The sequence below is a fragment of the Furipterus horrens genome, unplaced genomic scaffold, assembly GCF_987537825.1.
Source record: "Furipterus horrens unplaced genomic scaffold, mFurHor1.1.pri manual_scaffold_3, whole genome shotgun sequence".
Classification (NCBI taxonomy): domain Eukaryota; kingdom Metazoa; phylum Chordata; class Mammalia; order Chiroptera; family Furipteridae; genus Furipterus; species Furipterus horrens.
This window is the reverse complement of record NW_028327173.1, coordinates 204,877,291-204,899,447: the sequence shown is the minus strand read 5'-3', so window position 1 is coordinate 204,899,447 and position 22,157 is coordinate 204,877,291. Positions and strand designations below refer to the sequence as shown.

The 22,157-nt window shown below is 38.2% G+C and overlaps 1 protein-coding gene across 1 annotated transcript in view; it reads right to left on the bottom strand.

Moving 5' to 3' along the window:
* The window catches only part of LOC150017217 (serine/threonine-protein phosphatase 4 regulatory subunit 4), a 28,370-nt gene extending 6,213 nt beyond the window's left edge, over positions 1 to 22,157 (bottom strand). The window contains exons 1-13 of the mRNA XM_090272131.1: positions 22,083 to 22,157; positions 19,611 to 19,732; positions 16,575 to 16,697; positions 15,382 to 15,551; positions 14,706 to 14,825; positions 12,490 to 12,567; positions 11,558 to 11,641; positions 10,781 to 10,963; positions 8,451 to 8,556; positions 6,454 to 6,601; positions 3,106 to 3,250; positions 882 to 923; positions 708 to 782 (exon numbers count right to left, since the gene is read on the bottom strand). Coding sequence (XP_090128257.1) covers positions 708 to 782; positions 882 to 923; positions 3,106 to 3,250; positions 6,454 to 6,601; positions 8,451 to 8,556; positions 10,781 to 10,963; positions 11,558 to 11,641; positions 12,490 to 12,567; positions 14,706 to 14,825; positions 15,382 to 15,551; positions 16,575 to 16,697; positions 19,611 to 19,732; positions 22,083 to 22,120 — 1,434 coding nt within the window. The 5' untranslated portion in view covers positions 22,121 to 22,157. The remainder of the gene's footprint in view (positions 1 to 707; positions 783 to 881; positions 924 to 3,105; positions 3,251 to 6,453; positions 6,602 to 8,450; positions 8,557 to 10,780; positions 10,964 to 11,557; positions 11,642 to 12,489; positions 12,568 to 14,705; positions 14,826 to 15,381; positions 15,552 to 16,574; positions 16,698 to 19,610; positions 19,733 to 22,082) is intronic.

The window sequence follows — 22,157 nt, the reverse complement described above, 5'->3', positions numbered from 1 at the left end:
TAGAAATAAATCTAACAAAAGACTTTCTTGAATCTACACTTAACACTATGAGCAAAAGTAAAGAAGGCTAAATAAGTGGAGTGGTAGACAACGTTCATGGATTAGAAGACCCATATTAAGATGGCACTTCTCCAAATTGATCTATTGATCAATCCCAATTAACACAATCCTCACAAAAACTCTGGCAGGCTTTTTATAGAAATGCACAAACTGATTCTAAACCTCATATCAAAATAAATGATGATGATGGAAAGAAGCATGACAAAAAAGACCACATAATATAAGTTCCAGGTGCAAACTAATTTGTAGTGACAGAAACGAGGTCAGTGGCTTCTGGGCGCTGGACTAGAAGGTGTGAACCATAAAGAGGCATGAGGAGCCCTTTAAGGGAATGAAAATGTTTGGTGTTTTGATTGTGGTGATGGCTTCATAGATATGTCCACATGTCAAAATTCATCAAATTGTACACTTAAAAATGTTAATTGTGTATCAGTAATACTTCAATAAAATATTTTTTTAAAGCCTCCCAAGTATAGCTTTCCTTGCAATTCATAAAATAACTGATTTCAAATGATCAAGACTCTTACTTAGTCACTTAGGAAGAAAAAAAGTAGTGTAAAGCTGAAATAAGTTATTAGGCTTAATAGCAAAGCACAGGTAATATTGGTCAGAAAAAGTATGTGTTTGTGCAAGTGAAAACAACATACCATTTCCAAAAGAAGTAGCTCTTCTCTTTCTTTCTCTTGATCCAACAAATCTTTTTCATAAAACTTTTTCTGAAACTAAGTTTAAATTTAAAATGAAATTGTGAAATATCAATGATGAGTCTATGTCAACTTTTAAGTATCCCTTTCCACATAAGGAAAAGAGAGTGTACTTACAGCATCCATAGACATTTCCATTCTGTCCAACTCTAGCACAGTCTATAAAAAAATGTATTTTAAGTTATTCAACAGTAATTAAAACAACCATAATTTCTCAAAAAGACTCTTTTCCGTTAAATTAGAAAACTTTTAAAGTTCTTCCCAATACTATATTTTATTTTTAATAAACTTCTCTATGTTAATGCGGGGATCTATTTAAACTTTTTAAAGTTTTTATCTTGAAGAAGAGCGAGTCTAGAGGAATATTTTAAATACTAAACATGCAATTTAACTAATTTCTAGAAACTCCCAATGCTTCTCTTCTGAATTTTCAGAAACACAGTAAAATTTTTAATTAAAAAAATCTTTTAGCTAAATACATATGAAGCAATCAATCATTTGGCTTAAAATTCTTAGTTCCTTTCCTTTCCACAGAAACTTCTGATGCATGACACTCTACCCAGTAGAAAAGGCTTTATTCTCAAAGCATTCTCTCAATTTAGCATTGGTTGTTCCAAATACATTAGTCTGGAACAGATGATTTCAGTCCAACAATGGTCCATCTGCACCCGGTTCTGTCTCGACAGAGCATAGTACTTCTCTACAAAAAATAACTCAAATGGCCAAAGGAAAGTACCTCTATATAGTCATATGCCAGAGCTATCCACCGCAAACATGGTATTTATTTAAAGCTTTATTTTTATGCTGAAATTTATAAAATTTTGAAAATTTATGCCATGACACATCCCTTTTAAATGAAATTACGTCCCATCTTACAAAACTGACTAGAGTCAGCAATTACACTTTTATCCAGGAGCTTTGTGTAGCCTCTCTCAAAAGTTCCCATATCAGCACCTCAGTATGACACACTGTACCATGAAATTTTCATGGGAAAGATTGCCTTTGTACTTAAAATAAGAGCTGTACTCCAGAATAATCCATGGTAGGTTAGTAACCCATTAATTTAATTATAGCATTTCTGTATCTATTTATGGGGCTTGCTTATATTATCTCAAGCTACTAAATTCTTTCAAAAAAGTAAATAACCCCTCTTGTGTGTATTATTTTGACATGTTAACTTCATTGTCTAAACCTTTATAATTACTTGTGAAATCAGAAGCATCTGGTAGATATTAATGTATGTGTGTGTATGTATACATATATATATGCGTGTGTGTGTGTGTGTATAATGTATATGTTTTTAAAGTTTAGATGCAGGCCCAGACTCTGGGTATTTCTGGTTATTTCAGTTGATGAAAAAAAAATTCACATTTCAGTAAAATAAAATTATACTAATTAATACTAAGTTATCAAATCACTTTATTAAAAAGTTCCGCATGCAACATGTGGCAATGATTTCTAGGGGAAATAAACAAAGAATTCTTCTTTTCTTTTCTCAGATCAATACTGCTATTTAAGACATTAATAAATTAATCCCTCGCACTACAATTAAATTCTCAAAAACTATGTGTCCTGAAGTTTACATCCAGATTCATAAAAGCAACTACTTTAATTGGACTTAATCTTATAAAAACATTATTTATGCTCACATATTGAGCAAAAAGAGTTCTTGAAGACTAAAGTATTTGAAGGTTTGACATCACAAACTGAAATTTTTACTGTTTTAGTTTCCCAACATTCCCAAACAATCCCTATCATAAGATCACATACTAAAACAAAACAAAATAAAACAAAAACCATTAGACGTGATGTTACATTATTGAAAAAAGAATGCACTCAGGGTAAGAGACCTATACTCTAGTCTTATTTCCATCACTGACTGATATGATCTCGAGCTGACTCTTTATACTTCTAGGTCTAGACCTTCTTTAAAGTCAAGTAGACACTGAATTAACTCAGAGGGCCCTTCCCTGGCTAACTTTCTATCCAATGTGACTTTCCCAATTTTACCAACAAAGCTTTCCCAGATTATAATTGCTTGTAAATAAAGTCCGAGGACTCCAGTGTTCACTATTAGTTGAACAGTATTTACTGAGCACCTAAAAGGTGCCAAGCTCTCTCTTGTGGAGCTTGTATTACTAGCAATGAAAGTTTAATGTCTAAGTGTTTCCAAAGCTGATTGTAGGACACATCAGCCACCAAATCAGTTACTACTTCTTATTACTCAGCAAGGATAAAACACTGTGACACAGTGCCACCCCATCAAGCTAAAATAGTGACGATACAATTAAGACGACTTTAATGCAGGCAGTGCAGATGTTGTGAAAAGCATGATACTTACTCTTTTCACAATAGCCAGAACATCTTTATCTTTTTCCTGACACAGAAGTTTTCTCACACACATTTCTAACTGCTGAAGTAGATGCTTATCTGCAGGGATCTTCAGAGTAGATTTCACTTTGGGCAACAGGTAGCAAAGTTTCATCCTATAATAAATTAAATACTATTTACTTTTGACTAAATTATGACTTAAGTTTAATAACTGATAACAGTAACATAAAACTGAAAGAATATTCACGCTGTAGCTAGCCTGAGAGGTCATCTACTATGCGACAAATGCTGACAGAAGGCCCACGATGGTCAAGCATTCATCATTCCGGGTGCTAAGATACAACGGTAAATAAAAGCAAGAAAACCCTCTGCTGTCACGGAGCTCACAGACTAGCACGGGGACAGGGAGAGAGAGTAAACCAAGTAAAATGCGCGTTAGGTGGTGGCAGGTGCTGTAAAGGACAACAACACGGGGAAAGGAGAGGGAGCCCCACAGGAGGGGGCGTTACGATCTTTAACAGGTTGTGAGAGAGGCTTTCGGTGAAGGTTTCACTGAAAAGATGACCCTGAGGCAAAGGCCCTAAAGAAAAAGAGGTAACAGGCCACCCGCGTATCTGACCATCACAGGCAGCGGCCACAGGAACTGCCGGCGCCCTAGAGGGGAGGGTACCGAATGGGGAACTGGCTGCCGTGGGGAGACACGCGGCACACGCGAGACCAGCAGATCCCTGAGCAGTAAGCAGTAGCAGACGGGCTTCCGTTTACGGGCGGTGAGGAGGCACTGAGGTTTGAGCAGAGGAGAGAAAGGATCTGACCTAACCGCTTGGCAAGTATCACCTGGCCATTGTGTTGGGATTAGGCTGCAGGTGGTCAGGACAGAAGAAAGGGAACAACAGGGGAGGCTCTCTCGGTAACCCAGGCAAGAATGATGGCGGTCTGAACCCGACGGTCGCCGTCTAGGCAGTGGGTAGCAGCTGGACTCACAAGCAGCAGCACATGCTGAGAGACTGGAGGTGGAACAGCAGAAAGGAGTTAAGGGTCTGACCTGAGCAAGAGGAAAGGTGAAATGGTTCCTCACTCCACGGAGAAGACCTCAGGAGAGATGCGGGGTACTTGGGGACAGATTAGGTCAGAGGCGCCCATTAGAAATGCTAAGTGGACAGTTGGCTCAATGCGCCTTCTGCTCAGGGCGGATGTCCGTGCTGGAGGTACGGAGTCAGGAATCTTGAGCAAACGCAGGACGTGCAAGCCAGGGGTGCGATCCGAGAAGAAGAGAGAAAAGGACAGAGCCCAGGGCACAGCCGCAGTCTAGGCTGAGCTGAGAAGGAAGCAATCAGCAAACCGAAGACTGCCAGGAGGGGAGGGACAACGCAGGAATGTTCAGAAAACCTGCCTAAGAAGCGGCGGTTTGGAGGAATGTTCTGCTTGGCTAAGCGCAAACACACTACTGCTTTGCGGGAGCTAGTTTTAGAGAGGGGTGCTGGGCGGTTGTCTATTTCACGGCTGCTGTTTTCACTTATCCACCTGGGTGCTCTCCAGACATCATTGTTTTTATTTCTGTGCCAAACCCCGTGACAGCTAAGTCCCGTGCCTACAGGTTTCAGGATGCTTTTGTCAGCTGAGCCTTCCCTTAAGGATTCTCCTCATACAACAGAATTTGCTTTTTATTCAGCCAAAAAGAAAGAAGCTCCTCCTCTAGAATTTTCAGCTCGGTAAATAGCTATGATGGTCTCAAACTCATTCAGAGCTCTCCACGGACACTGCTAAGCCTCTGATGCATTCTCTAATTAAGGGGCCCCAGTCCCCCAAAGATAATCTTTTTTTCACTTTTCACAATTCAGGAGGAGGCTTCTTTGAGTCCCAATAATATTTTTACAGCTTTGATACTGTCTAGACTCAGTGAATTTAAATTTTAAACACTTAACAGAAAACAAAAACAACATCTATGCATACTTCATTCTTTATAACCCAGATCAGGTCTAGAAAACATATATCCAGCAGAAGCTATACAAACTATAGTAACGACTTTATGAGAATCTTAGGCCCATGGAATCATAAATATTTTGGGATTTGGAACGACACCCTCCTGGAAACTGCACTCTTTATGTACAATATCTCTGGTTTATTTCTCAGATGCTCAGGGAGGCTTTATAATGCGCCCACAGACACGCAGCAAGGGAAGAACTGGAGATCAGCTCAGGCAGTGGCTTCAGAAACCCTCCTCCCAGCCTGTATGATCCTCCAGCCTTGTTTGCGTCAGCTTCTCTTCTTCTGCCCTTCTCGAAAGCACTGAGCAAAGGCTTTTGTACCCAAAAGCCAGTCAGGATACGGTGTTGCTTGACCCATTTTTGGGGACTGGCAGCTGCCTAGACAGAAAGTCGGAACCAAAACATCTGCTATCCAATGAGCGCTTACCCAAAAAATCATCAAAATTCATAGAGCCATATTCAATTAATCTTCCTTTGGTTTTTGCATTGGCAGGCTGCTTCCTCTTAGAGCCAATATTATGTTATTAGTTCACACTGCCCAGAACAGAGATGACTCCATTTCCTTTCAAATAATTTTTGTCAACTGCTTGGTATGTGATAATTCATCACATTGAAAGTCGCTTTTCTAGAGTCACAACTCAAGTTCAGAACAGAGACATGAGCACAGAATACAGAAATCTAATAGCTGAGGAATTAAAATTATCTTCAACTCATTATGTAATCGACTAAATGCCACTGAAGTATTCTCTTAAACTGGTAAAAGAAGAAATAACATGCTGATTTGGGGAGGGAAAAAAAGGCAAAAAATATTTCTTCTTTTTCTTTTCAATTTCCAAGCAAGCCATTTCCAGGCCTGCTCCATCTAATCGAACAGTTAATTAGCCAACTGCAATTAACATCTACTGAACTGCAAAAATGTAAGACAGCTGAACACTGGGAAAGGCAAGAAAAAGACTTCAAAGCAGCCCTATGTCTATGAATAAATGGGGCACTAAAAGTGGACAGATTCTGTCCAATTCAACACTAAACTATTTTTTCTTTAGTCTTAGGAAATAAATAAGTTAAGCCTATCTACTCAGTCATCTCTTGGTGCCAATGTGTGTGTGCCCAAGTGGCCAGAGAAGTCTGCCAGCTTGGCTCTGACTTACTGCCCTCTCAACCCAATAAATAAGACTCAAGACAGTGTGAAAAGATTGTGCTTCTAAGTCTGACTGAAGCTCATCAATTAAGACCACTAAGAATTTCAAAGCAAATACAAATTCTTTACTTGATTTTTTAATTGACTAAGAAAAAGATTTTGCATATATTCATTATAGCAGATACATTAAAATGTCATTTATTCAAATATTTTCTTGGATTGATAACCATACCTCACATTTGCTACTGGATCATGTGTCAGTTCAATAGCAGGTAGAAAGAAATATTTGCAGAAAAATGATTTGGAAAAGATCTCTATAATAAATTCACAGGTATCTAAAAATCGAAGTCTATTCCAATAACTTTTTCCTTGGCCCAGTTCTAGAAACAAAAAAAAAAGTTACCATAAGTTTAACTTTTCCTACATGAAACTACATGTGACAGAATCAGACAAAGTCCATGTCAAGTTTCTTTACACCCATAACTTGTTTAGTAAATACAAAAGAGAAAAATCCTATTGTATACCCCAGGTTTGTAGACCCCCCAAGTTAATGCTAAATCAAAAATCAGAAAAAACTGTATTAAACATTGCATTCAATCCCATTAGCATTTAGTAAATATTGAATGACTGTATCTACTACTTTGATCATCCCACTATGAGCTAAGTACTTTAAATGTATTATCTCATTCAATACAATGGGATAAGCACATAACTATCCCTCCTAAAAGACAAGAATACTAAAATTCAGAGACACTGAAGTCACAGAGCAGGTAAATGCAGAGCCGGGATTCAAATGCATGCATGTACTAGTATTGCTTCAGAAGTTTTAAGCAATCAAATGAACTACTTTTTCTTCCTCTTGTTTTCTTTAAAAAAATGCCTTGAAGCGGATAAAGTTGTATGTTAACACAGTATTAGTAAAATAATTTAGATTAAATTAAAAGGTTAATTTTCCCCTTTATCATATAAATGTTTCAAAACCAAGTAGACTCTTCTGTCAAAACAAAATATTTTAAATGTAAGGTCTTACCACTGAAAAATAAAGATTGAATTTAAAAAGACTAAAAAAGAAAGATTAAAGTATACTAAGCATAATGTTTCTACAAACTCTAATATTTTTGAAAAGCAGTCATCCATACTTAAACTGGTAAACTTCAATAACCCAAAAATTCCAGTATCCACCTACACTGGACAACGGTTTAATAAAAGCTTTAAGACATTATGGTCTCACAAAATAGATACAGATGTAGACCACTATTTTCAGAATGAACCATCTAGCTAAAAGTTTTTTCTTGATTTTGGCCCTTAGCAAATTAAAATAAATGTGCGTTTATTAATTGATTTAATTGTTTAAAAGACATTATAGCTCTGGCTGGGTGGCTCAGTTGTTTAGAGCATTGTCCCGTAACACCAAAAGGGTTCAGATTCAATTCCCAGTCAGCGTACATACCTAGGCTGCGGGTTCGATTCTCAGGAAGCAATTAATCGATCTTTTCTCTCTATATCCCTCTCTCTCTCTCTCTTTCTCCCTCTCTCAAAGCAATAAAAACATATCCACTGGCCCTGGCTGCTGTGGCTCAGTGGATTGAGTGTCAGCCTGCAAACCAAGTGTTACTGGTTCGATTCCCAGTCAGGGCACATGACTAGGTTGCACGTCAGGTCCCCAGTTGGGGGCGCGAGTGAAAGGCAACCACACAGTGATGTTTCTCTCCCTCTCTTTCTCCTTTCCCATCTCTCTAAAAATAAATAAGCAAACAAATAAATTATTTTTTTAAAAAAACAACCATATCCTCTGGTGAGGATTAAAAAAAAAAAAGACACTATAAACTACTTAGGCTCCCCAGATTCATATTTATATGTATGGTCAACTATATGCATTAAAAAAAAACCCTCTCTCTGTTAATATTTAGAATAGATTCATGGATATTCTGCTTATATTTTAGTTCCAAATTCTATTTAATTAGGGGAGAAAACAGGCTTTCAACAGAGATACACATATTTTAATTTCTCAAGTGTAGAAATCCACCAAATAAATAAATAAATAAATAAAAGCTCAGAGTAATTCACTCATCACAGATCTGATGCTGTTATAGATTTCCAAAACAAACCCAAAAATTAACCTATAAAGCTCAAATACAAACACTTTCCAGGTATTTACCAACATCAGCCTAATTATTCATGGCAAAATCATACTTCTTTGTTTGAGAATAAGAGATAATAATTACTTACGTTCAATTAGTTTTTGAATGACCTCATGTCTCTGTTCTTGTTTACGATTATAACGTAGAAAAATGCATAGAGTTCGTGAAGCTGCTTTCTGGACAGGTAAGACATTCTTAAAGAAAGAAGAAACAATTAGACTAGTCAGTTGGGATATATTCTGGATAATTTGGCCCCACAAATCAATTTGAAGTTATTGAGTAAAAGTAAGAGCAGTGTTATCTGCTGCTGCAATCACTGTGCTTATATCCGGCTGGGAGTGTCTCCATAATTTAATGTTAATATAATTCAGGCAAATCAACAAATATATCACGTTACAAAGTTAATTTAATTCAGCAGTCCTTTCCAAATCACCCAGATTTGATTCATATTTAATTAGTGACAGTCTCCCCAGATACCTCTCAGCCACCCATTCTCTTAGCCAGTCCCTGGACCTTGTCACTCATTTATTCAACACACTTTTGCTAGATCATTCCCTGCATCAGGTAAATCACCAAAAACGTGCCATTTCTAAAACATAACTTCGGAGATCCCATGATCAGGTATATTCCTCGATCCTTTCAGCTCACTTCTAGCCCTTCAACCTCAATGTTAGTCACTGAGGTTCCTGGTCCATGACACAGATAAAGCTTAGTATCAAAGGACACCATGTCACTCTCACAGTGTTCCAAATGCTGTTGTCCTTTGAACGTCTGTCACAGTGGGAACAACCCTGACTCTAAAGGAATTCAACCATCCATCTCTACTGGGTTTGGATTCAAGTTTTCGTATTAAAGATAAATTCTTAGCCAGATATACCATTGTGTCCAGTATAAGTTCATGTTCACCATCTTGACTTACATGTAAATACTATGATATCCAGTTCTTGAAGATTCAGATTACTATAGCGGGGAACTTTGAAATTCAAGTAGAATAAAACTTTACATCGCTGTGAGAATATTGCCCGCCACCTCATTTCTTATTTTATACAAGCTGTTTCCATTGTGTGGGGAGCTGTTTTGCGTTGTGTTTTTAATGTATTGAATGTAAAAAGAAAATGTTCTCTACAAATAAGCACAGGGAATTTAAGAAATACACAAAACAGAAATACCACTGGAATTTTAAAAAGGCATTTTGGTTAAATGAACTAAATAAAAGCATGGGGTCCTAGTCTTTCATTTTGGGTATACTAATAGAATCTCAATATATACTAGTCATATGAAGATACATATATTTTGTACCTTATAGTATATAGAATGTCATAAGAAGTAAATTATCGTTCGGGCCAGAAATCAAAGATAAATGCCATCATATCAAAAGCACATAAAAGTCAGCTTGAAGCCGAGGAGACAATTTGGGTGCACAGAGAATGGCTGCAATTGATTAAAATGTCATTTAACATAAAAAATGAGTCTCAAGGAGAGACAAAACCAAAAATAAAATGCATTTGTCTCCACAGAAAGTGACTTCTGCACCGACTCCTAGCCCTGAAAATCGATGGGGGAAAGAATTAAGAATTCATCCTGAAACTAAAGCCAACTTGGGTTTTTGAGGTGGCTGCCAGATTTCAATCTCTCCCTTTTACTGAGAACAATGAGAACGTAAAGTACTTTTTAAAGTTTCTAAAATATACACATTATGTGGCAACTCTTATACTTTATAAAAATGGTAGTAAGACATCGTACAGAGAACTGGGGGTGACGTAATCTGGAAACGCCTGTGAGAAAGGCGGACAGTGTATTATTCTATGGGGGGGGGGGTACACCTCCTCCTGCCTCCCCTCCCACCGCCCACCACTGCTTGATTCCCGTTTCAAAGTTACCCCTAGTAGGGCATCTATGTTTTTAGTATAAGCTTCATCTGTTACAGAGCGACTCTTTAGGAACTACTTTTAAAAATTAACCAAACTAATACTAAGGGGGCTAAGGGCCGCCTTGGCACGGCAGCAGAGCTGAAGCGGCACTGGGGCCATGACAGGTGAAAGGTGGGCATGAGAGCAGAAGGCACGCTTCGTGGGGGAGGCCGCCTGCTCCGGGGAACCTTCCGCTTAAGAAGAACTGCGTCAAGTTTGTGGGGAGCTACTGACCCCCTTCTCCTGGCCGCATATAAGCACAGGGTAAGTGAAGGCACCACCTTGTCATCCCTCTCTTCCGCTGGGTAGAAGATGATCAAGGGAAAACCAGTGGAGGAGCAAAGGGACACTCGAAGGCCCTCCTCGGGGACCCGAGAAGAAAACATCCGTCTGGGCAGAATGGAATGTACTGAGTCTGTTGTACTACTTCAAGAATGTAAAGCATTCGGGAGTAATTCCAAACTCAGGCGTGAGTGCCAAAGGGTAAGATGAAAGGTTCTGGGCTCACATTTGTCATCATGATCGTGAACATTCTCTGTAAGAAACGATAATAGATCTGATCGCTGGATATGACGTGTGGCAGACAGGCATATTTCTGCAGCAGCTTCTCGTGCGTTCTCCACTTTAAAGAGGCTGCTGCTCGCTGCTCAGCGGCTGTGAGGGCTGGAATCAAGTCAGGCAGAGATGATAACTGAAACAGGAAACACACCAAAAGGGTCAACGAGAAGTAAATCAATTGCAGGATTCCGTCAAATTATCTAGCTAACAACACACTGGGGAAGGAAATGCTCTTGTTCACTTCAGAACTTAGGGGCATCTCAGCTGTCACGGGGAGATAATGATCGGATTAAATCAAATACTTTTTAAAAGTCCGTAAGTATATTTTATTAATTACTGGAAACAAAATTTTGAAATAGAGACGGGGACTCTCCTAACCCTTCTACACAAAGGAAGGTTTACTCTATTTCACTGTCGGCAAATTTTGACCTTCTAAACTCCTACCCTTTTGTCCTCACCAGTTGTTATTCTTGGAATAACAAGTAATGTCAATAAAACTGAAAACGCGAATGTAAACTCCAAGGACAATAACAAGAGTCACGGCAGAATAAGAACTGGAGAGGAAATGCAAGCTGTGCAAAGTCCAACAGACGTGTGCTGAGCGCCCACTGGGTGGCAAGCACATTTCAAGTTTCCCGTCAGCCTCTCACTGGCTCCTCACAGCCGCTCTGTAGAGGAAAGGTAATGCTTTACAGTGCTCAGAGACTTCCTGATATTGGGAATTTACCTTATTTTCTTGAATACTGCTTTCTCCACCAGCAGACATAAGCTCCAGGATTTCTGGAAGATGATCTATAAGAGCATCTAGTACCTTTTAACAGAGATATTGATTACTATTCCGCGAGTACAAATTTTTAAAATCTTAGATTAGCTAACTTCACATGTCAGCTCCTACACAGAAACAGCGTTATTTACCAAACGACATTCTGCAGGTTGCTGTTTTCTTACATCTTCTTGCTGGAGGGTCTTAGAAACATGATCAACTGCCCTGATCAAAATACCTATCACTATCAAGGTATTGAACTATCAAAAGAGATTTGTGCAACTGCCTCTTAATATTCTTCAAATAGTTTAGCAATCTGAGGTTGCTACTTCTACACAACCAACATGCTGAAACCCATTTAAAAAGCAGAGTTTAAGGCAGACGGCACCCTCAGTGATGTCTAAGTGTTGATGAGCTGCCCTTTAGGAAGCGACTAGAATGTACTAACTATGGCATCAAAACTAAGTATTTCAAAGCCTTCACAAGTATACTCCCCAAACAATGCTAAGAGAAAAACACTATAAAATGTGATATATGATTACAAATAAAATCTTTATATAGAAAAAGTAGAAAGTGAAACAATAAAATAGTAACAGTGATTGGAACGAAAGGTATTCACTCTTAAAAGTTCGTCTACTTTTTGGCATTTCCAAAATTTTCCTCAACAAACAAATATACATATATATTTAAAAACTAGATATGTTTTTAAACCTAATCTTTTTAAAAGACCTTTCCACCTTCCAGTCTACAATACAGTGGCACATTGACTTAAAAGCTTCTGGGGCTGGTCAGCTGAAAGAGTTCACGTAATTCCCAAGAAGTTGGGGTGGGTGGGGAATTGGTGTATTCAGATTTAACATAAAAGAAGTAAAAACCAAAGAGTAAGAAGATATTACCTCCAGTGATTCATCTTGTAATAACGTTATTAGTTCTTTATGTATTAAATATACGCCAGAATTCAGAAGTTTAGACACCTAAAATGTAGCAAAAAAGTCTCTCAGATTTGAAGACTACTAGACATATAAAGGTTATAATAATAATTTTTAAAAATACACTCCTGTTAACTATTTCTTCTACAATAAGACCAGGTTAAAACATAAATATAAAATTAATTTCCAGGAAAATTAATTGCACCCATAACTAGCTTTTTAGTCTGCTTCATAGCATGAAGAATTGTATATAGATATGAGAGCAAGGAAATGGACACATGGCGTGGAAGTGCAGAGAAATGAATTCATCAGTCCTAACTCTGCTATCACAAGCAATAACGAGCCCCTGGATGCCTTGAGTTTATACTGGGACATCTTGGAGCCGCCTTCAGGGTCTGACAGGACGTCTCAGGCTGCGCGCATTCATCCCGGTTCAGAGCTCCTGAAAGGGGCAAGTGCTACTGAAGGCCTAGAGTGCCAGGGAGGGAGAGAAGGCCGAAGCAAGCAAAACATAAGGGACCTTGTCCATCAAAGACTGCAACCAGCACGCGAGGAGCTGAGAGAGTCTAGGCTGATCCAGCTCCTTTGTGAGCAGGTTTTTTTCCCCCTCCAGACAAACACAGTGGTAGAGACACTGGTTCGCACTTCTTATTTATTTATTTTTACATATTGGGCTTCTGAGTAAAGTTTTATTTCCAAAAAATGTTTCCCGATAAAGAAAAGGTTTTAAAACCTTTGCACTACGGGGTTACTTTTGACTTGTTGAAAATATTTTCAAAATAAAAACAAGAATAAAGTGAAAACATATTAAAGTAATGATCAGAATCTAGCAATAACACTGTTAGGAAAAGTTAAACCCTCCGGTGCAGATTCGAGGGTCGCTGTTAGCCTCGCTGTACAGTGTGATTGTGAGAACAAGGAACCTAACCACCCATCAAATGGCTGCATCAGTAATTCGCAAACCCATTCCTATCGGGGAGACGTTTTTGTATACACAGTTCCATATATTTATTTTTATGATGTTAACACATTATGTCTGCTTTAACACACGAATAAAAATGAAGGGATGAGATCAAAATACACAATTAGAAACTCTCATGTTGCGTGAATACTGCATCCTCAGACTCTAAACTCACGCAATCATCTCTGGATACCACTAGAAAAATACAAGCATGCGTGGTGCCCACGCCTAAATGTCCCCTGAGTGTTAATTAGCTTATGCACTCATTGGCCATTGCCCTCTACCTCTCTCCTCCTCCAAAATCATATTTCTATATGTATACTTACAAGATGATTTAACTGTGCAACAGCGAAATTATCTTAGTTATATGATTTAAATGGAATATTGCCTAGATTTGGCACAATGAACGTTTATTTCATCCATATAAAAATGTTATTCAAAAGAAGTTAATCTAACAATGCTCTGACGTAGGAACACAGTGGAAGGAACAGGGTGAACTACTCCCACTGATAAGAATATTTATTATACCTCTTACAAAGAAAGGAAATAGTTTATTATGCCACTTATAAAGAGATTTTTTTGGTGACAAGTTTTGAAGTTGACAAGTTCTGGTTCATACATATTTATTGCAACTAGCATGCACGTACTCACTGCAATCATTTAAGAAATATGCCCCAAATTTCAATCTCCTTAGTTAAAAAATTAACTAAATCCATCATAAAAGTTTCAATTTACTTTTGCTCTTACATTATGGAGAGTTGTTGTAACTACTGAATGTAAAAGTCACACTCAGGAAACATGATACATTTGCAGTAAAAACAGTAAATTTAAATAATCTCTTCAATTTCCCACTTGTTCTCAAGTTCTCAAGTGTAGGTACAAAGTTAAATGTAAATATTATAAAGCATATAAAAACTGAATTTAATTCCAAATCTGCAACGCCCACACCCATACTACAATATTAGCTTAGAGTAAGCACTTAGTATAAATATTCATGTACTGAATAAATGACAAAAATGTAATTTTTATGGAATGAATTCTACAAACATTCTAAGAAGAGAATTAAGAAAATTTTAAAGTAAGATTTAGGACTAGAATGTGAAAGAGATATAGAGCCTATATTTTACAATACATCTGTAAACAGACGTATACAAAATACCAAATAATTACCTAGTGCACACAGATAGAATTAACAACAAATGTATCGGTTCTTCAGACTTACTTCATAAAAGCAGATGGCGATAGTGTATCTGACTGGTACTTCAGGGTCATGGCAAAGGCAAAAGAACGTAGAATAGAGTTCCATGTGGAAGTTTTTAGGATCGACAAAAACAATCATGGCCTGATGGAGGTGGAAGGGTGCAGGTGAGTAGGAAGGAGAGAAAAATGTACATCAATACCTAATATTATAATCATTTCACTTAAATTGAAATCATGTCCCCAGAATCATAATTGAGTTAGAAATCATATTTGGAAGATCCAAATGTAAGCATATAATTCTAATTTATACATAGAGGTCAACATAAATTACACCAATATTTACCAGGTCCCTACTGTATATGCCAGACGTAATCCTAAACAGCAAGTGTCAAATATGGCAATATTTTTAATGCTATCTAGTCACATAATTTTAAGTAATAATCAAAATGTTTTTTTAAAAGATTTTATTTATTTACTTTTAGACAGAGGGGAACGGAGGGAGAAGGAGAGGGAGAGAAACATCAATGTGTGGTTGCCTCTTGCACACCCCCAACTGGGGATCCGGCCTGCAACCCAGGCATGTGCCCTAACTGGGAATCGAACCTGTGACCCTTTGGTTCACAGGCCGGCACGCAATCCACTGAGCCACACCATCCAAGGCCAAATTGTTTAATCAATACAAATACGTAATTTATTACCGGAAAGTTATAAGCACAGTTCTTCCGCACTGAAATATATTTCTTCTCCTGCTCTAGGATTTGGGATGGAATCTGGTTTTCATTGTGTCCATTTTCTTGTTGCAAACCTAATGTACAAAGTTTCTTATAAAATTCCAAAAATCTCAAGTGTTGATCTGGAGTAAAAATCCCTAGAAAAATTTAAAACACTTGTTCAACATTTTAATTGAAAATGAAAATTAAAAAGATAAAAGCAGAATACAACAAAAACAAAACAAGAACCAAATATTTAAATACATGATTAGAGACCATAAGTAACAGCAACAAGGAGGAAATAGTAACCATTATGAAGAAATCTAAAGGTTCTACTGTTTCGCCTTGTGTTAATTTTAATAATACTTCAATTTTAATAGTATAACCTATGCAGTGCAGGAATTACACCTGCATTAATTTCTGCAGCATGTACCACACTGTAGACCCAATAAGTCACTGTAATAATACTTTGGCCATTATTGCTATTTACTTATTGTGAATATTCTCAATTGCTGACAGAAAAGACACATATATGTGTCCCAGGGGAACTTAAAAATTGGATCTGAAAGACAGCAAAGTAAACTCAAAATATTTTTGATCAATAGACTGGTTCCACATTCATTAACTATCTTAGGGAGCTAGGAATTCATTATGCATACCAATATATTTTTCAATCGTCCATTAAAAGTCTACAATCCACATAAAAATATTTTATTATGCTAGATGGTTATAACTCAATTGATACTTACATTATTAGAGTAAACTAAGAACTGAGTAATATGTTCAAAATGCCAAGAGTTATGGGTATTATCTATATTCTAAGCTGAACTTCTCATATTATATATTAATTATTCAATAAATGATTAATAAGGGTATACTTACTATGTATCAATAGTTAATATACCTGAGCTGCTTTTATCATATACCAACTAACACATAAAATATTCAGAAATTTAAAGGGTCATTCTTACTTCACTCTGTCATTGTTCTTTCAAATAGCTTCTATTAGTGAAAAAGTCCTCCCTACATGTTCTAAATTATGCTACCAAAATTCTAAGGTCCCTTAAGATTTTACACACTTAAAGGGTAGGTTTTATAACTGAATAGCTGAAGTTCAGTAACTGAGGTAGAAAAAAAGGAAAAATTATCTACAATCTTGAAATTCTCAGGATACATCATACCGTATAGTCCATGGCATAGTTTTCCTAAGTGGAAAGATAAGGAAATAAGAATTGATTCATCAGCTTTGAAAGATTTTTCACAAAATGATTTCACTAAGGGAAGTATAGTTTGACTCCTGTCGTCTGGAAAACAAAACAAAATAAAACATGTTTTATATCCGCTGTCCATACAACACACTTGGAAATTAATACATATACACAAATTCTAGAAAGAAATATTATGATGTTAGCCACGTAGTAATAGGAAATATCTGAAAACAATGATGATGGAGGTGTATCCTGAAGAAGGGGTCAGAAGAGAGTTGAAATGATAAGAAACTTTAATGTCAGGCTGAGGGGGTTGGGCTTTGTATTGTGAGCCGTGGGTAATAACGTATGAAGTGATTACAAATTGAAAAAGAACCTATACACCCCTATGTTCCTAGCAGTGCTATTTACAATAGTCAAGGTCTGGAAGCAGCCCAAGTGCCCATCAGTAGATGAGTGGATTAAAAAGCTGGGGTACATTCTACGCAGCTGTGAGAAAGCAGGACCCCTTACCCTTTGTGGCAGCAGGGATGGACCCGGAGAGCATTATGCTGAGTGAAATAAGCCAGTCAGAGAAAGATAAATGCCATGTGATCTCACTCATACGTGGAATCTAATGAACAAAATAAACCAATGAACAAAAAAAAACCAAAGGCGTGGATACAAGGAAAACAGGCTGACCAACCTCAGAGGGGCGGGGGTGGGGGAGACTGGAGGAGAGTAGCCAGAGAACACGTGTGCATACGTGCATGGCCCACGGCCACAGACAACAATGTGGCGAAGGCCCAGGAAGGAAGTGGGGACAATGGCTTGGTGGAGGCCAAAAAGTGGGGGGAAGTGAGGGACAGCTGTAACAGCGTTAACTAAAATTTGTTTTTTAAAGAACAAAAACAAACTAAGACGATCGAGGTTTTGAGTCTGAGAAACTAAAAGAAAGCCAACACCACTAACACCACTAGCGAGAAACAGGCACGGGACACTTTTCTCCCGCCCTCTGGTGTCCATCTCACGCCGCTCTGCGGCTTTTTAACTAAAACTTGGTTGATATGTTCTGTATAGTGAATTTCTTCAGTTTTACTTCTTCAATAACTCTTTAATCATTTTTTTGAGTATGCCTGCTTAAGTTAGAAGTTTCTGATATGTTAGTGATATTTGTCTTGATTCCAAATACCCTGAATTTCCCATAGTTCTCTTATACCTTCAGAAGCGAATCACTAGTTTATTAAGGGCCTGACAATACTTAGAAAAGTGCTGTAACTGGCTTCTCAGTATTATTGTCATTACTGTTATTATAATCACATTTCAGAACCACATCTGTTTTAACCAAATGACATTCTTTCGACAAACCTTTATTGACTTTCTTATGGAACAAACACTACATTAATAAGAAATGGATCATAAATGACCTCTGAACTTGAGAAACTCAGAGCTGCAAAGAGGCCAAAAACAAAAAATATCATAAAACAATGTGATCACAGTTTTCATAGTTGGTAAAACGCAGGGGTCTGTACACCCTCTTTGTCAACTTTCTAGACGTGACGTGGCAGTTTGTCTGTCAAAACTACTGCACTCTGTCACTGTGCCACAAAAACAGCTATAGACGACACATCCACAAGAGGGCACGGCTGTCCCAATAAAGTTCATTTACAAAACCAGGTGGCAGCGGGACTTGGCCAACCCTGGTATAAAGGATTTGGAGAGACGTCAGAGAGGAAAATATGTTAGAACCAGGCACTGGAGAGGGAGAAGAGGCAGCCTAGGAGAAAAGGAGAGGGAAGGGAGAAAAAGGAGGAAGAGAAAGAGTGTGCGGAAAGGCTGACGGTGGGAAAGAATTTGGGGTGTTAAGGTAACGGCAAGTGGGGCTGGAGCATCAGGTACCAAGAACTGAGACAGAATGGGGGGAAATAAAGCCAAGAACACAGGTCAGGCACAAACTGCAGATAACCAAGCGCAGGGCACAGAAGGGGAAGAGACAAGGATGACAACAAGTTCTAGTCTAGATGCCAGGGGGGTGCCCCGCTGTTAGGACAGGGACATTTGTTTATTCGGTCACCGATTGTGCATTAGTTTTTACACCTCCAGCTCCTCACACAGCCTAAATGATGATCCCATAGCAGTCACACGTAATTACTGTCCACATTGCAATAATCATATCTTTAAGAGGCTCTCCTCGTTCAGGTAAAATTTTGTTAATGCAAGTCAATGTAACCCTGCGATTACACAATGGTTTCCCGCCTGCGCACTGGACATTTACCTCCCTAGGAGTCATCATAGCGGCACGGTTCATGTTTACTGATGAACTGAAGTCCAGCGTTAGTCAAGAGTCTAGTCACCCACTCAGGAGAGAAGCTGATTGCCTTTGTGCGTTAATTTGCATGACACTAGGGAATACCTCCTTACCCATTCCCATTTATACCCCATCCCAGATATCCCTCCTGTGGGCCATGAGATTTCTGGCATTAAAATACTAAAGAGAGGAGTCCCGGCTGGTGTGGCTCAGTGGATTGAGTGCTGGCCTGCGAACCAAAGGGTCACTGGTTCGATTCCCAGTCAGGGCACAGGCCTGGGTTGTGGGCCAGGTCCCAGTTGGGGGCGTGCGAGGCAACCACACATTGATGTTTCTCTCGCTCTCTTTCTCCCTCTCTTCCCCTCTCTCTAAAAATAAATAAATACATAAAAATTAAAGAGAGGAAACTAATTTAAATATCGCTTTAATCGAGATCTTTCTTAGGGTCAATTAGTTGAGCAAGTTAAAGACTAATGACCAAGCTAAACTTCTAGTCCCACATACAAGTCAGTTAAATTTCGATGAGAGAAAAGAGGTGTGGAAGAGGTAGCAGCAGTCGGTGTCATGAGGGTAAAAGTGGCAGCAGAGAGGGACAATGAAAGGGGAGAGGGGAAGGGAAGTGCAGCATGCTGTCCTGCCTCTACCTGTACTCTTCATTAGCAACACGAAACCCGGGGAGACACTACTTTCAGGAGCACAGATACGTTCGCACGCAGAGTTACCTGAATCAAACACGTCAAGCAGATTAACCAGGGTTTCAAACGCTGCGAGACGCACACTGCGGCCTTCGTCCCTAGAGAGTTCTATTAACTCGGGGAGCACCACGCTTTTTGTAAGGTCTGTCCTGCACAATAAGCAATGGGAGAAAGTAAATCAAGTCGATAAATGTGTAGCAAGAACTCACTAAAACACGTCGCTGGGTTAGATGCTATAGAAAACAGGCAAAATCTTAAAGATATGGCTCCTGCTTTCCAGAAACTTGCAGTCTGGTTGGGAAAGCTTGATGTAAACTTAAGAAACATTAATAGTGAATGCAAAATTATTTAAATCAATTTTAGATCCCCCAACACAATATTATTACCTACAGAGATCTTAAAACTGGTTTATATGACACCACAAATTATACTATAGTTTTCCACTTTAAGCAACTTCAGCAAAGCAGACCCATGATTGCCTCTGCTGGGGCAGGTTGCAAAATTTAGAGAGGATGGGGCTGATGGCTGGTTCTTGTCCTTGGCCATGCTTTTGTCTTTTATCAGATGGGACAGCTGTTGGTGAAGGGAAACCACATGGGAGAGGGCTGAGTAAGAACACTAGAGGCAACTTTATCCGGTGAAAAGAGAGGTGGAGCTGATTTGGTCCCCAGTATTTCTTCAGGCCCGGTCTCCTTAGAAGAGGCCAATGGAAAAGGCACAAACTAGAAGGTTTCTCAAAATGCTGGTGCTTTTCTGCTGTCTTGACCAACCACAGAATGCAGGATCATCTTCATCAGTATTTAAGGTGGAGCACACAGTTAACCCTCAGATGACAACAAATCTATAGCCAGCACCTGGGCAGACCTGCATCACTCAGCCAGACCCCAGAATTCCAGGTTGGACATCTGGGCAAGCTTGTGTATATCATTCATCTAGTTATCCCTGACCCTGTACCTTAGTTCCTTATGACACCTTGGAGGGTTGGATTGTAACCGATAGCATCTAGGCTGATAAAACTGGACTTCTACAAAGACAATAGGATCAGGATGTCCTCAGATTTCTGTTCCATATACTTAAATGACAGGGAGATTTTTAGTAGAAAGGATTATAATATAGAATTCTGCCCCAGCCAGAGTGGAATTTACATGTGAAGGCAAGAGAAAGATACGCTCATAAATACATACTTCCTGAAAAAATTACTCAGCGATAATCCAGTTTGCTAAGAGGAACTAAAGAAGGAGGGAGATATTTGCATCCCGTATGTGAAGGTCTGCCATGGTGCTTTATTTCCCCTCAGATTTTATAATGTGACAAACAGGCAAAGAAAATGACCATCTGCTTCATAAAGAAGAAATACAAGTGGCTAATGACCATATATTCAGCCTCATTGTTCAACCTCATAGTTGTCAGAGAAATATATTCACTTAATATATATGAGCAATGGCCTACGTAAGGACTGGATTATATATGGGTGAATTAACAATAAAAATGATACCATCCTGTCTTAGAGGTGCTTCAAGTTTAGAAACAGATATAGTCAAGTAGGCAGACAGTTATTGAATAATATATTTGCAAAGACAATAGTGAAATACTACTCTTGCCAATGAAATTAGAAAAGTTAATGATAAATTTGCATTGTTGGTAAAGGAGCTGCAAACATTTTCATGTACTACTAGGAAAGCATAAACTTAGTCTTTTTTTAGTTCTACAAAATACATAAATTTTTTGCTTGTTTTTTACCTACATTATTCCAGTTTTAGAGATAAGTCTAAAGAATTAGTTGTTTATGTCAAAATTTTTGAAATAATAATAGAAGTAAACACTTAGCAAATGTTTATGAAGTGTTAGACTTTACTCTAAGCACCCTGCATAAGCTGATTCTTTCTAGTTTTGTTTCTACAAATTAATCCTTAAGCAGTAATCCTAAATTAATGTTCAGAAGACTAATTTGAATACCTAATGACCCGCCCAATTTTAACAGTGGCAAAATCTCAGCTGACAAAAAAACAATACAAAAACAAAAACAACAACAGCATGTTCTCTTAATAGGTTTTGATCCTGGTTAAAAAGCACAGATCTGGGCAAGACGGAATGAATTATAGCCCACAGTGATCCAAAGTCAACCTAGACTCAGAAGATCTATCATAAAAAGTTGGTTCTGAGATCAAAATTAGGGAATTGACTATGTGTAATTATAAGTACACACATGGTTTATATTGGGACATCTTCTCTTCCTAGATTCAGGCTTTTGGAATGACAGCTAAGTACCTTAAGGTGAGAAAGAAAGAAATTTACATTGATTGAATGTCGATCACATTGCTAAGCATTTTCACTTTTATTTTTTTTATTACAGATACATCAGGAGGTACTTTTATAATCATTCTTAAAGGTAATATAAAGTTTAGCCTTTTAATAGCATGTTTCCATGGGATATGGAATATTCCATGTTTGACTATCCAGAAATAAGAATATGGCATAAGAAATTAAAAGTATACTTACCCAATGCCCTGAGCTATATTTTCTAATTGCCGGCACATACAAGATCGAACTTCATGTTCTACATCTTGACAGAGT